This window comes from Uloborus diversus, chromosome 9 (assembly GCF_026930045.1).
Source record: "Uloborus diversus isolate 005 chromosome 9, Udiv.v.3.1, whole genome shotgun sequence".
In the NCBI taxonomy this organism is placed as follows: Eukaryota; Metazoa; Arthropoda; class Arachnida; order Araneae; family Uloboridae; genus Uloborus; species Uloborus diversus.
The window spans coordinates 63,303,796-63,327,382 of NC_072739.1; the positions used below are offsets into that span (position 1 = coordinate 63,303,796).

The 23,587-nt window shown below is 33.6% G+C and overlaps 1 protein-coding gene across 1 annotated transcript; it reads left to right on the top strand.

The window, feature by feature from the left end:
* Window positions 1-15,263: 15,263 nt before the first annotated feature.
* LOC129230272 (serine/threonine-protein kinase haspin-like) lies at window positions 15,264-16,634 on the top strand. Its single transcript, XM_054864672.1, has one exon. It carries the CDS (start codon window positions 15,264-15,266, stop codon window positions 16,632-16,634), a length of 1,371 nt encoding a protein of 456 aa, XP_054720647.1.
* The last annotated feature ends 6,953 nt before the right edge of the window (window positions 16,635-23,587 follow it).

A 23,587-nucleotide genomic window follows, 5' to 3' on the forward strand; every position in this document is an offset into this window, starting at 1 on the left:
AAAATAGTATTGATTTAGAAACGAAAGCACTATATTTAAGCATATACAAATTTCCAAAACATGAAATTATTCTTCTCATGTTTAAAAAGATTAATCTGTTGATACTCTTTTTTTTTAACATGGAGTCTAAAACCTTCTCTGTATTGCTATTGACGTTGCTCGTAATCCCCTTATACTTGCTTTAGTTATTTTGGGAAATTTCAATCATTGTGGGCTCTTGGTGCGATTTTACCGAATTTGCGGGAATCGTTTTGGGATACCTTCGATGATGCTCCCTCCTTCTTTCCTTACTTTGTAAAACGATCTATTAATTTTCGTTACAAAGATATTATCGCCAGGTGCTGAGATACTTTTGGTCACCATAAAATGGCGCTAAAGAGTTTCATCCGAAATGTTTCCAAAATAAGTAGTAAAATTTGGCGATTGTTTGAAATTGTGCAAAAAGGAAAAATTAATGGAAGTTTTTGTGCTGTTTATGGATTTGCCTAATTTAGTTACTGGATTATTTAACACAGTAAAAAAAGTTTTTTAAAGATTCTTTGATTGGCGATATTTTGTTTACATGGTGAAAACTGAGAAACATTATGACGTAGTCTTCGGCTTCAAAAACAGCGACATTGAAAAAAACTGCCAAATGCATCAGCTACGGAAATATTTCCGCAAAAATTTTGGCGATCTGCTGGTTGATTGGATAATGAGTAAGTGTTCAATCAGCATAAATAATAATAAAAACCATTAATTACATTAAAGTTCCGTTTAAATGGAAAATGATCAGCCAAATCATGTATTATTTGCCAATCTTGTGCAAAAATCTTACTTCAAGATTTGACTTGAGAAAAGCCTTGAACAGTCACGAAAAGCAAAGATAGTCAACAATACAACAATAATCGCTATCGACAGGGAGTTGAGATGATACACTAAATATATTGAGTTTAGGAAAGCCTTCGAACATGGAACTAAAAAACTCATAACTCGTTTTTTATTCTACTTAGAAATTTCGAATAAGTGCCATCTTCAGCAGAAAAATCAGAGCTTTCGATGGACATATAATGTAAATATGTGCAAGTATTTTTTCATCCCTATATTAGAGAATTTATACGAAAATTGTATTTTATTGCTCCCCTAAGGGGGGTTTTGTCCCCCATAACGGGACGAAAACTACCCTATGTGTTATTCTGATGCATAAGCTATATTATGGTAAAGTTTCATCAAAATCCGTTCAGTAGTTTTTGCGTGAAAGAGTAACAAACATCCATACATCCATACATCCACAGACAAACTTTCGCATATATAATAGTAGTAAGATTGTTGTTACTATGGTTCGTTCGCGGCACCCAGTTCGGATATCTCTGATCTAACGTATTATAGTTATTACTATCACCATCATATTTATTCATTCTTTTTTCTTTTTTTTTTTTGCAGCTAAAAGTTTGCAAATTGTTTGTGAGCAACTAAAACCAAAAATAACTACCTTAAATAAAACTAATCCAGATTTTGGAGGGGACCCGGGCCCCCTCAGCCCCTTCCTTATATACACCCTTGCCCCTAAGAGCAAGGGTGCACCCCCATTCTAAATATCGTGAAGACCCCCCCCCCACAAATCAATACCCTCCAATGAGAAAAATACTCCTCAAAACACCCCCCCCCCCATTTTTATGTCTGCGCCATGACCCCCCCCCCCTTTAGGATGGTACCCCTGTTTAATGTTTACTACGACTCTAATTTTATAGCAAGCGGGATTTTTTACTGTGCGTGTATCTTGCTTTTTTTTTCTTTTACCATCGGGTTCTTCAATTTCATTGTGTTTCTCTCTCTCTCTTTTTTTTTCTTTTTAGTGTTTACTTTGCGTCTTCCATGCTTTTCTTTCATGTGGGACTTTTTTTACTGTGTTTGCGTCTAGTCATATTTTATGCTCATTCTGTATTTTGTTTCAGATTCATCATGACATGATATTTTGATTGTTTAAAGCAATATTCATAGGTCCCAGCTTGTTGCTCGCTTTAGATTGGATATGTTGGCTAAAACAAGTACTCTAAATTGAAGTAAGCTTGCTGCTAATGGGGAAAATGCTAGATTCCACAACCAGTATACTTGCTTCGTGCTAGTTTTAAGCAAATGAAAGAATCTTTCCAGCCTCATCTCTCTTTACAAAATATTTTTTTTAAAGGTTGAATTACAACTAAAAAAGAAATATCTAAGATACTGGAACTTTCGCTGGTCAAAACGACACTTTCGTTTTTACCTTAAATTCAGAAGCGCTTGTGAACTTCTAAAAAGAAATTTTCTATTGAAAGATAGCTACAGATGAAAATTTTAAATTCGACAATTCCATAGACCTGTTCAATAGTTTTCGGCAGAACTAAAAAGGTCAATTCCTCTTCACTGTTTTTCACATGAAATGGAAGAATCCTCATACATGTAATAGATCGAGTAACGCTGACGTCATCAACAATAAAACTTGCGCCACGGCACAGGGACGTAGCCAAGGGGGGGGGGTCCATGGGGTCCGGACCCCCCCTTCCCGATAGGTCACTGTCCTCCTGCACTTACATAAACAGAATTTTCCAAAAAAAAAAAAATTAAATAAAAAATTCTTTTGTCCTAAATATTTTTATTAATCGATAACTTTTTCACGTTCAGTTTAGTTCAGAACAATAGAACCTCTGGGAGTGGTGGTGGGGGGGGGGGGGTGGCGACAGAAGTCTTCATTCCGTGGTACGCGTCGCAGTCCTGCCCAAAGGAGACATTATCTTATTAGTCCCCTGCCCCGCAAGAAAATCGCCAGCAGCTATCCGAAAATATCCGAAAAGGAGACATTATCTTACTCCCCGCAAGGAAATCGCCAGCAGCTCGTAAACAAACATTTATTGTCAACGAAAGATTGATGAGAGTCACCAATGATGAAAATGTCGGAGACAGGAAATTTGTCGGAGTGTTTTTGAGGGAAGGTCATACAAAGAGGACAGTTGTGGGGTCAGCCGCCGTCTTTTTAGAAGGTGCCTAAGGCCCCTAGAGTCATGGATAGTGCAGAACTCTTTTCGCACATTCACTTTCTCTATTGCTGCCATTGGTATGGGTTGTTTGCACGAATGTTTTCCTCCAAAGTAAAAGGGAAAAATCAGGAGTAAAACCATAAACTCATAAGAAAAAATTAGCCAACCCCCACTGGGTAAGTTGTATTGCAGTTTTTTAATGTGTTTTTTTTTTTTTTTTTTTCTTTTTTTTAGATATAGGAGCAATTTTATGCATTGTTTTCTCATTTATTTAAAATTTTGTTCTGACAAAAACAGCATCGAATATCATTTCATTTTTTAACCAATCAATTCAATTTATCTCACTTATAATTTTCATTCCTAACAATGATGGATTACTTATATCATTGTGTCCCGGAAGCTCGCAACTTTTAGCATTCATCAAATGCCTTTCTACAACTATGAAACTAATGTCTGGAAATTCGTTCTGAATATTTATTAATTTTCATCACAAGGTAACAGATTTTTTTTTTCTTTCACTCTTTCTGAGCAAAAATGTACCGAAAAAAACTAGAATTTTTGCGAATGTTTAATCTCTTGCGTATTTATATATGATTTATGAAAAAGGGGAAAAATATGTATCTGGAGGTAGTAAAAAAATAGAAATGAATAAATAAAGGTTAATACTAATGTAACAAAATTGATTTCAATGATATCAAAGTTGAAAAAAAAAAAACAAAGAAATTGAATTAAAAAAAAAATTGAATGTGTTTGGCTTTTTAAATTTCAACTTTGGAATGATTAACGCATGTGTGTAAAGATGTATAAGTTTAAAGATACATATATATTTCACAATGAACTTATTTTAAATCTATATTTTAAAGTACTAACTGAATTGTTTTCATGAGGTCAAAAGAAAAAGTTATTAATTAGTTTAACTGAAAATATATATTTTCTTCTATAATCTAGTTCCATTTTTCAAATAAAATAGTATATAATATTCGTGCATATGCTTCATTTAAACAAATTTTTTGATAGCTATTTACTGACTTTTTTGTATTCAAGAATTATTTAATAAGTATCTGTACATTCATAGTTAAAAAGCACAGTAGACTCCAAATGCAAAAATAATAGTAGTTGTTCTTATCCTTATAAATATAATAGCCAATGATCGAGTAACGCTCTCGACCTCATCAACAATGAAACTCGCGCCACGCAATGATAATTTGATAACAAGTTTTGGTAATGTTTAAAATGCAGGGAAAGGCTTTATTGTAACAAGGCTGAACTGGATCCAGTAACCTTAACTGTTTTACTGATAAGACTGTGTCATTTCAGGGGAATGAAGAAACGAAAAAGTGGCCAACGTTGAACCCTATCTACTGAAGCTTAGGGTTAATCCACTGGAGTTAGGGTTTAAAATGTCAACTATCAAAATGTCACCAAACAGGCAATTGCTTCGTTCAAATGTGGAATCAATTTTCATCCATCATATCTTGACAGGCGATCTTCTAGCTGTTATGTAATTTCAAAATATCAGTTTATATCGTATCTAGATTTTTAATTTACAACTTTTCTTAGAGTTTTTACAAGAGATTTGTCCTTTTTTAAAAACATCTCATGACTTAGAGCAAAATGTTTGCTAACTGAGGCTTCAAACTACCTATAAACCTTTTATATTTGTCACCGAAAGATGATTAGCTTTTTACAGTAATATCTAATTTTGGTGCTGCCGCATTATCACAAAATAGGGCAAAGATTACTTCCTAAAGGAACGAAATCGGATGACTACCGCCAAATGTAGAAATGTAAATTTTTATCTTTCCATATTGTTAGTGAAATAACTAGGTTTAAAGTGTCAAATTTTGTTGTGATGATTCATTATCGTTACTATCGGTCATTTCCCCTACAGTTGTTTAAATTGAAATTTTAAATTTAGAATGGAACATTTTGCACAGAAATTGTTTTGAATCAGCATAAAGAACAGAACTACAGATTTGATTTAGTTTATTTGTTTTCCTGAAAAGGGGTAAAGACATATCTATACATAAAATACTATGTAAATACAATGTGTTCGTAAGTGTATTCATTCAATTTCCAAAGTTCTAAAAGTAATACTTCCTCTTATCACCCTTAAATGACCCTGCATGTGAAACTCCTTAAATAGAAAATGTCCAAGAAAAATGTTTAATATCACTGATAGCCTTAAAAATAGTATTTATAAACAAATTATCATTCAAATTTTCTTCAAAATTTTGACAAAGATATTTTATCGTTTAACTTAATTCATCGTAAATACCATAACTGATCCTTAGATATTTATTTTAGCAATACATAACAAGAAAATACTTATTAACGAGCAACGACACTTCCTATGTATTTTCGTTGTTTGAACAGCTTTAATGTTTTCCTAATAAGCTTTTATATGAAAATATTATTAAAAAGGATGAAGATTAGAAGTATCATTCCATTTCTTATCGTTGAATGAATCCTAAAAATTTAAATGAATTAAGACAGTTCGAGCTTCTCTTTAATGAGCCTTGGCGATATTTTTCGTCCATAGAAGCATTAAATGCAGTTCAAAATCCAATTCAAAACAGTCAGGAGTGGGGAATTATGGAGCATTTATTGAGTTAGACAGTATTGAGCGTTTTTTTTTTTTTTTTTTTGAAAGCAAATATATTGCAAAGCTTTAACTATCATACTTATATTATATCATTACTTAATTAAGCTAATTATCATACTTATTAATTGTAGTTTTGATTGGAATAGTATTAATTTATACAATTAACAGTTAATGCTTCTGATTTAGCATGCTTCCATTTTTAAAGTTCGTGCAACCTTGGACCCCCCCCCCTTAACAAAATCCTAGCTACGTGCCTGCACGGCATGATAATTTGATAAAATTTTTAGTAATATGCAGGGAAACGCATTATTTTGACAGGGCTGAACTGGATCCGGTCACTTAACTATCAACTGGTAAGACTCATTTTAGGGAAAATGAAGAAACGTAAAAATTAGAGATGGTGTCGTTCATGAACGAACGGGTCAAAAAGAACGAATCCTTAAAATGAACGGATCCGTTCACTCACCTAAAAAATGAACGACCGTTCTTTTGAACGGTGAGCAGTTTGGAACAGTTGTATTGATGCACTTGTGATAAACCCGCTTTTTTATATATTACATTCATATTTAAATTTAGAGCTCGCAATCAATCTCAAATTTCCTTTTTCACAGTGCAGTATAATATATTCATTTCGAACCATTTTACTTTCTGCTTTATTCCAATGGTGCATAGAAAATTTTTAGGTAAAACCAATTGCATTAGTGTTATTGTATGTTTAATTAAAAAGGGTCTGGTGGGGTAAAGTGGTCATAAAATACAGCTTGGGTAAATAATAAATGCAGGAATTTCTTTTTAAACTTCAGTGTTTTTGTCGTTATTTTACATTACATTAATAAAGAACACGCTGCACTGAATTTTCGGAAGCAAAAAAATTGATTTAAATAGCTTAATGGTATTTTCTTTTTCATGTGTGTTAATGACCTGAGATGGGGTAAAGTGGTCATAGTAAAAGAAATTGATTTGAAACCACCATAAATAACCGTAATTTTTTTAATGCTCAACACACTTAGTTTTTATGAAGATATTAACTTTATTTAAATAAATTTTTAATCGTCAACTATGGTCAAAAGTTCGTTCACAAATAATTTTAATCATATTTCACTCCTAGATTTCATCAATATCATCCGGAAAGTTGCGATAATTTGCAATTTTTTATTTCTTTAGGAATATAATGAAGATGGCGTCAGAATAATGCCTCAACTACGTAAATTACACAATAAGAAAATATTACACTCAAACTCTGTTTTTAGTCTATAAATCTTCATTTTGTATGTATGCCTACAAGCATCTCATTTGACTTTTCCATTGAGTTTAACTTCTACTATTGGCAATATATAATAGTGTAATCACGCCCAATAGCTTATTAACATTGTTAAGTTTTGTTACTTTAAGTAAATTATGGTCTAAAATTAGTTGCACCAATGTGTAATGATTTTTTTTTTTTTTTGATTGATTGATTAAATTCTAAAGTTAACAATCATTCCATTTTAATTAAATGATTAATTCATAATAGATATTGTATTAGAATTATATACTAACTTTATTGCACCGTAATAGCAAATGTATGTATGGATAATCAGTTGACTTTTCATTTCGTCCATTTCGTCCAATTTTTTCCATTTTGTCCAATTTCTTCCGGCGTCCCGGACTTTTTACGAAGGTACTTACAGTGGACAAAATAGCAACCCCAAGAAGGGTGGCATAAATTATTCTACTAGAATAAATTGCAAGCTGTGGTTTCATAAAAATTTTGATGTTTTTTTCCCTTTTTTTTTTTTTCAAATATTCGAGGATTGCAATCTTGCTTTAATTCAATCGATATACTATATCAAATTTAAACTCAGTTTATTTAATTCAATTTACCTTAAAAACAGTAAATGATTAGTAAACTCAATATTTAACTGATATATGACATATAACTGAAGATTAAATGATTTTAGAGGAAGTGATCAAAACTACGTGATCTGTTACGTGTTGCGCAGCTGACGAAAGCTGGTCTACGTAGCCACAACGCGCGCGTATGAAATTTAAAGTTTCTTAGATTTCTCCGAGACCCCTCATCAGATCCAGACAAATTATATGGTTTATGATATTATATAACAAATTATAAGATTTATATTAAATGACTGAGTGAGTAAATGAAACAAACTATTTCACTTTGCCCCATCCACTTCGACCCGTATGTACGTGAGTAATTGTACAATTTATTTTAAATACAAATAAACTTAATATTAACTAAACTAATACTGCATTGAATATTAGGAGGTCTCAATTAATAATCAAAATGTTAATAACAAGAACTTTATCATTTTATATTAACAAAAATAATTTTAGAACTACTACAAAATATTACAATATGAGTATCATTTTTTTTAAAATTGCCAGTATTATTAATTTTTTTAAACTTTGGTGGTATTTTTTTCCTGACTGGAATAGATTACATATGATAATATATAGTTAAAATAATACCAGATAGGTGGAGCTAAAAGCAGAGTAAATATGTCATCATTTCACTTTGCCCCACGTTCCCCTACTTACGTGCAGGAAGGGATACCAGGGTTGGCCGAATTGGACCCAATGGTTTTTTTTTTTTGAAAAAACCCATTTAAAAAAACCCATTATTTAGTCACTTTTGGGTTTTTTTTTTAATTTTCTGAGAAGTTTTTAAAAAAATTAATTAATTTAAATACTTTCACAATTTAAACTTCTATTTTATTTGTTCTTCACCACAGACAATGAACATAAAAAATTAATTTTGAACTTCAATAGTATTTCTTAACTCTTAACGGCATTTAAAAAATACTTCAAAGATTTAAATAAATGTATTTAACTTTTTCCTTAAACTGGTCTCAATAAATAACTCAAATTATCTTGACCAAGTCCTGTCACGTCTGATTTTCTCAATATTTGTAGATTGTACAGAGGAAACTAATCTAGTTAAAAGGCTTTCATGTGAATTATTTTCTGCTAACCAACACGTCACAAATCTCGAATAAACACAAGGTATATTTTTTAGAAATTAACAGATTTTTCAAACGGTAGGAAAAAAACAGAACAGGTACAGTATTTTCATTATCTTACGAAAAAGTTTAATATTTCTTACTCTGTACACTGCAATAGAAAAACAGGCAACATAAAATTCAAAGAAATGTCTTGATTAAGCTGGAATTCAGTAAAAAGGTATTTAAACTACTCGAGGTTCTACAGTAGTTTTGCATAACAAAATGAAATACAATAAAGTAAAATGCAAAAAAAAAAAAAAAAAAATGTAGTAATTAAAAACGAACAATAGATTTTATCACTCGAGAAGTAACTTTGCCTTAACTGTTGGTAATAATGAAAATTAAAAAATCTGAAACTTCACCATTCTTGGGTTTTTTCGTCTTTTATACCTTTCTTCAAAAAACGCTGAATTTTAACTAGTTTACCAGCTTTTTTTACCTGAAGACAATTTTTGCACTTTGTCCATATACTTACGCTACAACATGCTACAAGTACCCCACATTTTCCCTAAAAAAAGACAAAAAAAAAAAAAAACACATTTCTTTTGAAAAATCCAACTTTTGCTGGGTTTTATTTAAAAAAACCCAAAAAACCCTGGGTCTATGGGCTTTTTTAAAAAAACCCGGGTTTTTTGCCAACCCTGAGGGATACAGACTAATATTTGGGGGCAGGGGTCAATCTAAAGAAGGACCCCCCTCCCCCACACACACACACTACGAACGAACTTACGGTTTGAGGAACGAAAAATTTTTGAAACTGATTTGGGTATCAGTAAAAAGTACCAAATCGGCCAGGAATAAGGCATCTCTTTGAGCATAAACTTTATCAATTAATTTCGTAAGCAATGAAAAGAAGTAGTATTTCAAATAATTACTTTCAACAATAATTAATGAATTGAAAAAAACTATTGAAATCGTTTACATTTTATTCATTAAGTGATAGAACAAAATGCGAAAGGATACAATTGTCGGCGGTTTGGGGGGGAGGCGGGGCAAAGCTAACCAGAGTGACCTTCCCCTTGTATTCACGTGATGTACTTTGGCGCGCTACTCCATTGACGCACTGAATGTTTACACATTGTTCCAAAAAAGGTTGCCACTAAACAGTAACCAATTAATAGCAATCATAATGAGAATTTTGAATGAAGGATTTTCTGAAGCAAACATGAAATTCATTACTATCATTGTGCTAATATTTTTATCGTTATTTAATGCGAAAATATTGCACTCGGCATTAATGCGATCAGTGAATGGCATTTTGTCACTTATGATGTCATAAGGAGAAGTGTCAAAAATAAAATTGAATCAGGTCACTAATTAAAACAATCTTTAAAAATATTAAGTTTTGTCAAATTATTCAAAAAAAAGTAAAGGTCAAATCCTATGTTTTTAAGTATGCTCTCTCAGAAAAAAATACTTTTAAAATTTCGGGAAAAACCCGATTCTTGTGCAAACCGGGGCCCCCTTTGTGATTCTCCTCTACTCTCTCTTTCCCTACAGAGAAAAAGTTACCAATGAATCGCGAAGGCCCCGTGCAAGCTAAGTGATAAAAAAATAATTTTACTAGTTGAATTGCTGGTAACATCTACAAAATTAACTCGCAGCTTTTCGATATCAGTGGGGAAAAAAGAATAGGGAAATATCTAGGAGTGAAGGGTTACCAATAAAGCAACAGAGAGTACCTTGGTTACCACAATAAAATAATTATCTCCACAAATTTGACGACCGTGTCAAATTCCTTATTTTAGGGATTTGACACGGAGCAAGGGGGTGGATAGCTTTAAGAGAGCCATTGATTTTCATTGGGGACTAATAAGACCAACTTAGCTGGCTAGCTGGGCACAGGTGCTGTTTCTGGTCTTCACATTAGTATTTGTATCTTACTACTATTATATATGCGATAGTTTGTCAGTATGGATGTATGTATATGGATGTTTGTTACTCTTTCACGCAAAAACTACTGAATGGATTTTGATGAAACTTCACAATATAGCTTATGCATCAGAATAACACATAGGGTAGTTTTCATCCCGTTATAGGGGGCAAAACCCCAAAGGGGGGCGATAAAACACAATTTTCGTATAAATTCTCTAATATGGGGATGAAAAAATGATTGCACAAATTAACATTATATGTCCATCGAAAGCTCTGATTTTTCTGCTGAAGATGGTACCTGTTCGAAATTTCTGAGTAGAATAAAAAACGAGTTATGAGCTTTTTAGTTCCTTGTTCGAAGGCTTTCCTCAACTAAATACAGTATTTAGTGTATCATCTCAACGTCGATAGCGACAATTGTTGTATTGTTGTCTATGTTTGCTTTTCGTCTGACTGTTCAAAACTTTTCTCAAGTAAAATCTTAAAGTAATATTTTTGCACAAGATTGGCAAAAATACATGGATTTGGCTGATTATTTTCCAGAAAATTTTAGAATATGCTCAAAAAAAAAAAATTTGAATTTTGACATCTTGAATTCAAATTATGTTTTTCGCAATCACGAGTGTGTGTATGTAGGCGTGTGTGTTTGTGTGTACGGGTTATGTGTATGTGTGTGTATGAATGTGTGTGGGGGGTATGTGTATGTGTGTGTAGGCATATGTGTTTGTGTCTGTGTGCATGTATGAATGTGTGGGTAGTTGTGTATGTGTGTGTGTATGTGTTTGTGTGAGTATGTGTGTATGTGTTTGTGTGTGTATGTGTGTATATGTTTGTGTGTGTGTGTATGTGCGCGTTTGTATGTGTAGTTGTGTATGTATGCGCGTGTGTGTAGGACATGGATGCAACCTGGAGACGGCTTTCGCTATAGGAGCAGCATCGTGAGGAGCCAGCCGGTCCACGGTGATAGTGCGGAGGGTGGCGGTGGGAAAAATCAGCGTAACGCCAAAAACAGTCAAATGAGAACAATAAGCAATCGTGATTGCTCAAAAAAAAAGATAAATCTTTTTAAACAAGTGAAGTTTAATTTCATATCTTGGAAATTCCTCAAATTTGTATATGCTTCAATGTCGTTTTTTTTTTTTTTTTTTTTTTTTTTTTGTTTCTAAAAGTTTCTAAAAGTTTCAAAAAAAAATTTCTTTATACTTATTGCCATCTTACTTTTATGGGTAAGGAAGAAGCTTGATTTTTAATCACGTCAAAGCGGTGTGTTTTGAGTTATTTCAGTTGCAGAAGAAAATGGCGAAAAGTAGCGACACTGTTTCTCATAATTATTACTACCTAATAGGCAACGCCGGGTATTTTTGCTATGTATAATAATCTGGTAACTAAATAAAGAAAGTTATTAAATAGAGTCTGCCCTTACCCCCAGTTACAGTCGGAAAAGATTTATTTTTTCCCAGGAACTGCCAAATACATGCAAAACATTTTTTTTATAGCATCTTCTGTTTGGAATTAAAAATCATATGAATATACATCAAGCAAACATTTTAAGCAGTTTTATAAACTTGGCAAGTCTCTGGCGAGTGTATGGGACTATGGTCCTTTGGCGATAAATAATGGGTTTGGATTTATTATTTTACATTTTTACTTTGCTTTTAATTGCAAAAATAGAAATGAAATTAAACAAAATGACGTTTTAAAAACTTATTTGATTGGCAGAGTTATGAAAACGCGTCGGGATGAGTGTTCAAAAATCTTGGCGCTACAGCCATTACAAAAGTTGCATTGAAATGTAAAAATTTTGCCAAATTAATTTTGGTAAAAAGATCATTAAATACTATGTATAAGGTATTAAAGTTAAAATTAATCCGCCAAATTAGTGAAACAATACGTTCAAATAACATTAAAACTACTATTAAAATGTTAATTGATCCGCCAAATACATTTTTTATCTCCAGTCTCACCAGGCAGCTACGTTATTTTAATCTTATATGAAATTTTTAATTTTCTTTTTTGTGTGTGTTTTTAAGGATTAATGTTGCTAATTAGGATTTTGTGGAATTAATGTCCCTTCTTTAATGGCTACAATGGAGAATATTGTTTTTTCTTTTTTTTTCCTATTTGTGTTTTATGCTATCGGGTCTGTACTGATGAAGATTTTTGGAATTAATCATGACGGAGATCTTCAGAGGGAGATGTTATTTGAAAACGCTGATATGACCACTCTAATGGAGACGTTAGGGAATGTTTCTCTTTCCGAAATGAAAAGTTTTTTGTACTATTGTCCTCATTTAAATGGGAACTTAAAATATAAAAAAAACTGATGTGCTTACTCTGATTGTAATCGTATTTTTACTCTGATTTTTTTAGTATTTTAATCAGGACCGTTTATGTTATTTTGAAACAGTTGATTTCCTTCTGATGGGGATTTTAAAGGTTTGATGTTCTCACTCTAAAGGGACATTATTAAAATCAGGATTTGTAGTGTCTGTTGACCCTACTTTGGGAAAATTTCTCCAGTAAAAGGCTATACAAAATTTAGATAGCCAGTGCAGCACTGGACATCATTTGACAGGGATCGGGATTATAAGGGAAATGTTTGACTTTATTTAAGAATTGTTGACCTCACTCGAATTGGAGTTTTTGAGAATTACCCGTTCTAACTTCTTTACAATTCTTGAACGTTTTCTTCATTTTTGTTGTGTGATTTTTTGGGTATCTTCCCGCAGTTTCGCCGAAATTTCATTTACCTGCCCCCCCCCCCCCCCGATTTTCAGTTTTAATCATACTTTTTGATATATTAAAGAGGAGAAGCAATTTAAACTGTCGGCGAAACTGGGGAAAAACCATTTTTTGGTAACTTTTTGACCTCTGCCTGTGTTGACCACTAACTTGAATCAATTGAAAAAAACTACATCAACGTGAGCGAAGCACTCGACGTTAAATCCCAGTTATCACAAATTTGCCATTTCAACTGCGCTTGCGCGCGGACTTCAAAACTCTTGCTAAATGAATTACAAACATTTTAAATTTGGTAATAAATATGAGATGGCAAAAGATAAAAATTAGAAATAACAAAGTTTTTTCTGATTTAGTTTTTAGGCCTCGCGGTAAAGATAAATTTTGCGTCTTAATTATTAATGGATTCAGTTTCTGAATCGTCTGTCCTTTTTCAGGACCAAATTTTTAACCTCAGAAGAGCGTACTAGAATTTCAGCATCACTTCTAATACAAAGCCGAACCCTCAACCTAAATAAAAATGTATAATACTAAGTTCTTTACGCCTAATGTAAAATATCCGCAAAAGACGGATTTTTGTACTAGTATTCCAATCATTTTTGAAGTACACAACGTGTTTTACATTTATTTTAAATAAATATTTCCAAACTAATAAATATTGAAGTGTCATTTTTCTCTTAAGATTATCAGTTATTCATATCCGTAGTTTCATATAATATATCACGAAGTCGCTATGAAAATATTTTAATCACATTCATTAATTTGGTGGGACTCTCGCTCAGCTTAAATATAAACAAGCAACACGAAATCTTAAAACAGAAAGCCCAAAAAGCGAAGTCCGCGCGCAAGCGCAGTTGAAATGGCAAATTTGTGATAACCGGGATTTAACGTCAAGTGAGCGAAGCCCCCCCGCGGGTAAAAGCTAGTTTAAAATATCTCCTTTGCCATCGACATGGAACAGCGTTTGTATTATAGCCTGTGTTATTCCTCGATGATTTTTAACCGACTTCAAAAAGGAGGCGGTTATCAATTCATACCGTATGTATGTTTTTTTTGTTTTTGTTTGTCCACTCATAGCATAGCGTCTCACCTAGTGAACCGATTTTGATGATTCTTTCTTTAATGGATAGGGGATGGCTCAACTTAGGTCCCATTACTTTGTTTGACCATATTTGTTCTTTAGAAAAAAAGTTATGGGCAAAAAACAGTAAATTTTATGCAATTTCCCTATTAAATGATTTTGTAGCGAAGTTCGCACTTTTCATCCGTGGATATTTTATTCTTTATTATATTTACTATAATTTTATTCTTTAAACACCATCGATAATGCTTTTAAACATAATTTTTGAAGTTGGCGCAAAAACAAAACGTAAAATCCAGTGTAACCATGCTTCGTTCATATTTTTTTTTCAGAAAAGCATCCAAAGTTACGAACGAAACATTTATATCGCTATTCAAATATGCTGTCATCAATGCGTAATGTATGTGATAGTGAAAAAACTGGTCCTGGTTAAAATTATAGTTGTATTTGAGTTATGGCTGTGAATGATTTTATCTATCGTTTTTGCGCCAACTTCAAAAATTATGTTTAAAAGCATTATCGATGGTGTTTAAAGAATAAAATTATTTTTCACTTTTTAGAGCAATTTTGAAGTCGGTTCTATTTTTTTTTTTTTTCAAAATTTTTTTATTACTGTGTTTTTAATTTCCTTACACTTCTCTTTGCTCTTTACCTTATTTTAACGTCTGTTCTTGAATGCCATTGTAGAAAACATATTAATACATACTTAATATAGTAAAGGCTTTTCAGAATTTGAAAAGCAGAATACAGAAAAGACTTTGCGGAGTATGAAATTTTAGCATCTTATTTTAATGAAGGAAGTTTTCTGCACATCTCGCATCTGGAGCACGAGATTGCTCAAGCGCTGTTCCATTTGTTTCGTGTTTACATAGTAATCTGATAATAGCTGCCTGTTCGAAATTAAAATATTTTCACAAGAAATTTCCTCGAAGTAAAATTTAAAAAATCATGTTTTAGGACTATCCGCAATGCATATTAATCCTGCCTTTACAATTTCTACAGTCCCAACTGTGGCTGGAGCTGTTCTTGCTACGTGCACCTACTGGAAGATACCTCAAATCATTTATCGTCTATTGAAGAAATGGAGGCGGAATTCGTGGAAGATAAGTATTCGCGTCAGGAAAAAACGACAGCTCATGCTTTCATCTCTGAAACAAGCTTTTCAAATTCATCAAAATTACATGACCCCTCCCGAAACGATACCTCAGAATGAGGTCGAGGCAGACAGTATGTCTCAGAGTTTGAAGGAAGTGATGGACTTGTGCGTGGTTAACCATGGTGTCAGTTTCTTGGCTGCTTTGCCATTGTGCAAACAGATGTCAGCCGTAAAAATTGCGGAAGGCACATATGCTGAAATATACAAATTAACTCATGTTGATGGTTCACACAGAATATTCAAATGCATGCCAGTAAATGGGCAGCATCCGGATAGCGGCAACATCAATCTTCCTATTGAAATGGCTATACCAGACATCATTTGTTCATCTTTTCTCAGTGAACTGAATGAAGGGCCAGTGTATTTAGCGCCCAATTTTCCTAAAGTTTACAAAATAAGTTTAATCAAGGATGAATTTCCTGCAGCAATGATGCGCTGTTGGTGGGACTACAAGAACAGTCCCAAAAGGCTGGAAGACCCTGCTGAACACTTTCAACCCAACTTGTATCCAGAAGATCAGCTCTATTTAGCCACAGAGTTGGATTACTGTGGAGAGCCTGCTACTCTTAAGAATATGCGAAATGCTTGGTCGGGCCTGAGTATAATCACTCAGGTGGCATCTGCTTTGGCAATCGCGGAAGTAGCTTTCAACTTCGAGCACAGAGATCTTCATTTGGGCAATCTCTTACTGAACGAAACGAATTGTCCTGAAATGCGGTACGTCCTGGAAAGTTTCAATTTTTCGGTACAAACTGTTGGCCAGCAAGTTTTTGTAATCGACTTTACACTGTCAAGGATAAACGTGGGAGGAGTGCACTATATGTCTCTCGACCATTGCGTCTGCGATAATGACGAAGAAACGGAGTGCGACAATTTATGGCTCGATCACAGAACTGTTTATAAGGTAATGGCAGAGTACAGTAGCGGACAGTGGAGTAACTATATGCCTGTGACGAACGTTTTATGGTTAAAATATATCTTAGAACATGTTCTTCATAGTCTTTTCCGAAATAATCCCTCATTTCGACAGATAGCTACCAATCGCAGTGATGAAAACCAGATGAGAGCAGTTCGATTGCTTAGGGGGTGGAATGACACTATCCTTGAGTTCAACTCTGCCAGAAGTTTATTGTTTAACTTGATTCTGAAAAATAATCCGTTAGTGACCATAATGCAGTCTTGATGATTATTAAATAATGCATTTTTTTGTGAGCAGATCTGATGATTCCCATTGAAAAAATAAAATACATTTGGCAGCTTAGTTCCCAAAAATGGAGTTGTTTCCTTTAACTTGTTTAATAAAGAAATAATGTTGTTTTAGTGTCATATATTTAATAATTTTTTATGAAGATGTGGGAAACCATTGCCTTAAATGGTTGGACTTCTTTATTTACATGTAGGACAACTCAAGAAGTATTACGCACAAAGAGAAAAAATAACTACCCAGGGTACTGGTGGGAATTGAGCCTACGACCTCCAGCATTCGAAGCAAAGCTTCTACTTCAGAGCCACGAAGGTCCCAAAGAAATAAATGATAATCACTAATTTTGGTACTTACATATTGACGCCACCGCAGCTAAAGTTTTGTTGTTCGCACTCACGCGCAGTTATCTTTCGGATTCCTTGTTATCTTGCTTTGGTAACATGGGAAAACCGCAAATCTGTATCTGCGGTGGCGTTAATACGTAAGTACCCTCATTTTACTTGTGTGGAAAAGATGATTTTGAATAGAAAAACAAATCTACGTAGAAAAACCCATGGATGAGAAATTTCGGAGAACAGTCTAGCAAATAAGAAAGAAAAGAAAAGCGTCAAGTTGCACTATTCCAATAGCTATTTTTATTTATTTCATCCAGAATGAAACGCGGGGAGGTGAGTGCGATCGTCATAGCAGTTATTACAAGTTGTATCAGGATCGGTAATATGGATAAGAACAAGAAGTTCCGTCCAGAACTAAACGAGCCTACTTTCCCGTATACCAATATCGACTCTCTAGTATCTGATCAATATTTTCAAAATTAGCTGAAATCTCCAATTATTTCAGTAGGTGCGTAAAAATTAAAAAAAACGAGCAAATAAAGTAACAGCAGCTTTTAAACAATTAGCTAATACATTTATTTCCCTTTAAAAAAATCTTTAACCGCTTTCAAAAAGAAAAAAAAAATAAGCTCATTAAAAGCTTGGGTTACCTCATGCACTCATAAACATTATTAACACTTATCTTATGGATGTGCACTTTATCGCTCGAGTGTGAGAAACTCGCTCAATACCTAGACGCATACGGGCTGAGGTGCCTCAGGGCAGCCTCTTAGGCGCAACTCTTGACTCAATTTTCTCGAAAGATATCCCACACAACTTGCCATTTATGCAGATGACACCTGCATACTATCCTCCGCTCATGGACTTTATAAAGTTTTTTCAGCGATTCAAAACCACCAAACACATCTGGATATCTGGCTCAGGACTTGGAAAATCAAAGTTAATACGAGTACAAACAAAAGCATAGCTACAAGGACGTAGCCAGGGGGGGGGGGGTCCTTCTCAGTTGTTGCATCTCGCATCAACAAAATTTTTCCGAAAGATAATGTTTTTATAAAACGCAGCATTTTTCCTTTAAATATTCCCATTAATCAGCAATTTTCTTAGCGCTTGAGTCAATTCAGAACACGAGAACCTCGTGCAACAACTACAGGTTCCCAATTTTCGTCTGCTTTTTGCTTTGTACGAAACGGGGAAATCTCCCTTCTTTCAAACCACCTGGGTCGTGTGACCTTGAAATTCAGCCCCTCGCCTTTGGTCCATCAAATTGCCATCGGCAAAATAAAAACAAGCATTTATTGCCATATTGAGGAATAGTGGCTTCACTTGAGAACACCGTTTATTTCTTGCTTCTCTTTTTTTTTTTTTTTTCATCTAACTGAAATCACTGTGTCAGTTGGCTGAAGAAAGAAAAAATATATACAGTTGACTCTCTGTTTAACGACTTTCAAGGGACCACAAAAAATCGTCCTTAAGTAGAAAGCATCTTTAAACAGAATGCTTTTAACACTACAGTGGACCACCTGGGACCGTGAAAAGCCGTCGTTAAATAGAGAAAGTCGTTAAATAGAGCGTCGTTAAACAGAGAGTCAACTGTATATAAAAAAATGGTTGCATCAAAGGAAGCCTCTGTCCCTCAAAGAGTTAATAGTTTGTTCAAGCTTTTAATTGATGATTAGGAATGATAATTAGAAAACGGATAAGATTGGAAATATCATTCTATTTCGTATTATCAAAATAATATTATAAATGTAAATAAATAAACACTAATTCAAGCTTTTTAAATGAAACCTTGTTAATATTTTCGTTGAGAGAGTTGTGGGGTTTTGCCTAAAATGTTGTTTAAATCGGACAGGGTTACGTTATGTAACATTCATATAGTTATACATTCGACTCCATAGATATAGATTTATTTATCCTCATATAAATAATGCCGATGATCGAATAACCCGCGTGTTTCAACAATGAATTCGCGCCACAGCATGATATGTAATTTAATAATATGGTTTGGTAATGTTTAACATGCAGGGAAAGACTTTATTGTGACAAGGCTGAACTCGATCCGGTAACTTAACAGTTTTACTGGTAAGACTGTGTCATCTCAGAGGAATGAAGAAACGAAAGTAATGAATGCTATCTACTTGAGTTTAGGGTTAATCCACTGGTGTTAGAGTTAAAATTTCAACTATCAAAATATCACCAAACAGGCAATTGCTTCGTTCAAATGAAGAAGAGTTGAAGCAATTTGACGGGTGGCTTTCTGGTTTTCAAATAAAATGGCATAAGTACAAATGAAATGTATTACAAAGCTTTAATATTTTATTAAATTATCGCATGCATTTTCCAAGTAATTTCTAGTGCAGTTTTCGTTCTCCGTTTTTCTTTTATTGTGTCCTTTTTATTAACAGAAAATATATCACTTATTTTCAGGAGGACAGAGGTTTACCCATATTTGGAAACTTTGTATGTGATAACTTTCAGTTTAATGTTAATTTACAAACTAACAATAATTAATTTACCACTTAACATAAAATTTTTGTTAACTAATTTTAACTAATGACTCTATTAATTTCAATTATTTAATTAATTTTTGTTAATTATCATATTTTAATAATCAGTTTTAATTGGATTTATCTTATCTTGTGCAATTATCAGCTACTAATTCTGCTTTAGCATGCCTCCTCTTTTGAAGTTCGTGCAACCTTGGAACCCCCCCCCCCTTTAACAAAGTTGTAGCTACGTGCCTGACGTTATGGTAATTTCGTAATTTACTCGTTCATCTTATGATAATTTTGTTCATAAAATTGAAATAGAAAAAGAACATAATCGAATCTTCGAGGTGCACACCACCATGCTACAAACTAACTTTGTGCCAAATTTCAGAAAAATCGGCCAAAGGATCTAGCCGCTATGCGTGTCACAGAGATCCAGGCATCTAGACATCCTACAGACATCCAGAGAGAGACTTTCAGCTTTATTATTAATAAAGATAAAGATAACCCCCCCACGGAAGGGAGATAAAGTAGTCGGAGTCGAATTTTCAAGAATCGGAGTCAGCCATTTTTCCTCCGTGCAAAACATTTTTGCCAAAGCCACGAAGTGAGAGACGATTTCGGGGAGTCGGAGTTCGATTAATTTTTGGGCACAGGAGTCGAAGTAGGAGTCAAATACCCAAACATTCTCAGATTCGGTAGTTGGTTGTCAAGAGCTATTTCCAACAAAATTTGTTTGAAGTAAATCCGCCTTTAACTTCGGAAACTATTGGCTTTCAGTTTCCCCGTAGGCGCTAATTTTAAGGGATTTGAGCTGTTCAAAATTGAACGGAAAATTGTTCAAATCAAAAGGATATTTTCTAGGACTCGACCGATGCATCGGCCTGGCCGATGCATCGGCGCCGATGGTTCAACAATTTAGCCATCGGCATCGGCATCGGCGGCCGATGCTAACTTGCAGGAAACATCGGCCCATCGGCCTTAAAAACATCGAAAAGCCGATGGAATTGGCCGATGTTTTTGAAAAAAAAAGACCTTTGTTTTACTTTTTAATACAAAGTAAAGGGAGTTATTGTTTTCAAACAAAATTGTTTACTTAAATTTTAGTATGAATTTATATTTTAGTCACCCCTGAAAGAGTTTTTAATACTGCATTCAAGTACCAAACACGTTAATTATTGCGTTGTTTCTTGCAGCAGGATGTACGTATGTATCTGTCATAAGTCATAACTAAACTAGTATGTTGTGGCCATCACGAAACTTTCTTCTATATTTTTCTTTTTTTTTTCTGATCCCTCCCCATGCTTGACGAGGAAGCAATATTCCCAACAAAAACAAAATTACACATGCAAAAACTTGACGACTATCCCAATGTCTGAATTATTGCAAAAGCAAAGCAAAGAGCGAAAATTGAAAGTTTTTTTAAAAGCCTTGCTTGAATTAATTACAAATATTTTATTTGTTAACAAACATAAGATGGCAACAGTTAAAAATTTTAAATCATTGAGATAATATTTCCTATCATTTCCATACAATTAAAATCACGAGAAATACGCAGACGACAATCTATTACGATTTATCTTTCTTATTGTTGCATTAATAAAAATATTTTTATTCGCAAAAAAAAAAAAAAAAATCAACACCTCTTGGAGCGATCGGCGTCAAAATTGAACCAAAGCCTGTTTACACATGGATTCACATATATTCCAAATTTCAACCAGAACGTAGCATTACTTCTTGAGATAGGACACTCAAAATGGAAAAAAAGAGCGGGTGATTGCGCTACCCCCTTTTTAGCTGTTGACACAAAAATAAAATCAGTTCTTATACCCACTAAGGGCTACTTGCCGATAAATTTTTCTTTCATTCCGTTCATTATTTCTTGAGATACAGCAGTCACAATTGACGACAAAAAACGTTCTATAGCTCAACCCCCGTTTGCGTTATTGACACCAAAATTGAATCAGCACCTGTTCCTGTTAATACCAACATATGGACCAAATTTTGTTTGATTCCGCCAGTTACTTCCTGAGTAATAGCAAGCACGCGTAACTCGAAAAACGTCCCATTGCTCCACCCCCCTTGGAGGAATTCGCGCCAAAAACTAATGGGCACAAGTTCACATAGGGGCACATATGTGTACCAAATTTCGTTCGATTTCATGCGGTAGTTTTTGTTGTAGAGCGGCCACAAAAAACTGGTCACACACAGACGTGACACACATACACACACACATACACACACACATACAGACAGACAGACATTTTCCAAAAATGGTCGAAATGGACTCAGCACACCTCAAAACGTTCGAATCCGTCAAAATTCGAAATTCGAAAATTTGCACGAATCCAATACTTTCTTCTATATATTAGATATAGAAGAAAGTAAAAATGGTAAACTGTAGATGGCTAAATTTTCGCCTGTGGGAAGTGCGCACGTTCCAATTGTGACCTTCCCTTTTTGTTTTCGATCGGATGCTCTAAAAAGCCTATTAACTGATTTTTTGTGGCTATTAATTACTTATTTCAATGCAAAACTAATATAGTGTCTCAGACTGACGATCATTTGGTGATATATTGCCGAATTGGAGACTATGGAAACAAATATGAGATGGCGAAACCGGTTTTGTTTCATTTTGTTCGATTCCTGTTGAACCGACGGTAATTTTTAATTTTTCGATGTTTGTAATATGAATCACAATAATGCAGTCTTTTCTGTATCGCTTCGGCGGAGCTACAAGTTTGAGGCCCGTCGAAATACATTTTGGGGCCGTATTTCTCTATCACAGAAGTTGTAAAACATTTATCAAAAGCATTTTTGTAACTCCTACGGTGCCCCTATGGTTATGGGGCCTCTCGCGCAATGGCAACATTTGCTACATTTTAAATCCGCCACTGCACGTCAAAACAAACTCGGGTGCAAGTTTTAAAAGGGTTTTTCTGCTCAATGTTTATTATTATTTTGAACTCTATTTTTTACGACTATTTTTTGTATTTCCGAGAACATCTGCGTGGTCCTCCTCCCACTCCCTCCATTTCTGAAATTAAACTAAAGTTGTACTTCTGAGTTGTTTAAAACTAACACCATTTATAAAATTAGAGATTTTTTTTTTCAAGTTTTATCTATTGTTTAGGAAAAATTTAGAGCATTAATTAGAAATTGATTAAAGACGTTTTGAATGGTGACATAATTCGGAAAACAAAGGGATTTTGAATTTTTTTTTTCAGAAGTGCTGAAGTAGATTCAGAAACTCTTCCGAGGGGTTGGTGGTAGCGGTTCTGTACTAAAAAAATTAAGCCGAAATTGGGGCCTAAGTTTAACATTGTGAGTTACACCAAAATCAGAGGGTGATCCCCCTAATCCGCCCTCGTAGTTTCAAGCATTTCTTAAATATTTAGCGATTATTTATTTTGGTCAAGAAATGTCATTTTGCGTATTTTTTATACTTGTTTCACCTATATTTTGTAATGCGCCACCTTTTTTTGCATCATTAATAGCGATCGATTTTTTTTTCTGTTGTAACTATTTTTATGTATTTATATAAAATCAATGTATAAGTTATTTTCGTTTTCATCATATGTTTAATAATATGTTATAGAAAAGTTTCAAGGATTTTCTACTATGCAATTTTTTAAAAATTTCAGAAAATTATTGTTAAATTGAAAAATTTAATTTGAACGTGTTTGCAGTGCTTCATAAAAGATTAATCAATCAAATTGTTCAATATTACGTGTGCAAACATCAAATCAAGTAGTATATGTATATATGTATTCAGTTATTAACTTGGTGTAAATATTGAGTTTGTTTATTGTAGCTGCGTTTTAAGAACCTCGCTCATTTCATGGCTATTTCTTTTTTCCGCAAAATTTATGTCACTGTTATACATTTTATGAAAAATGCCAACTTTTCTATTCATAAATTTTAAAGAAGTATAAAAATATTCCTATTATAATTTAATATTGTAATTTATCTGTTACCTTTTTTGTTTAACTTGATGACTAAAAAATGTCTACGTGCAATCTTTTCACTTTAATAGCGTAATTTGTTGACGGTTTCAAAGTTTTTTTTTTTTTTTTTTTTTTTTGAATGATTAAACATAATTTAA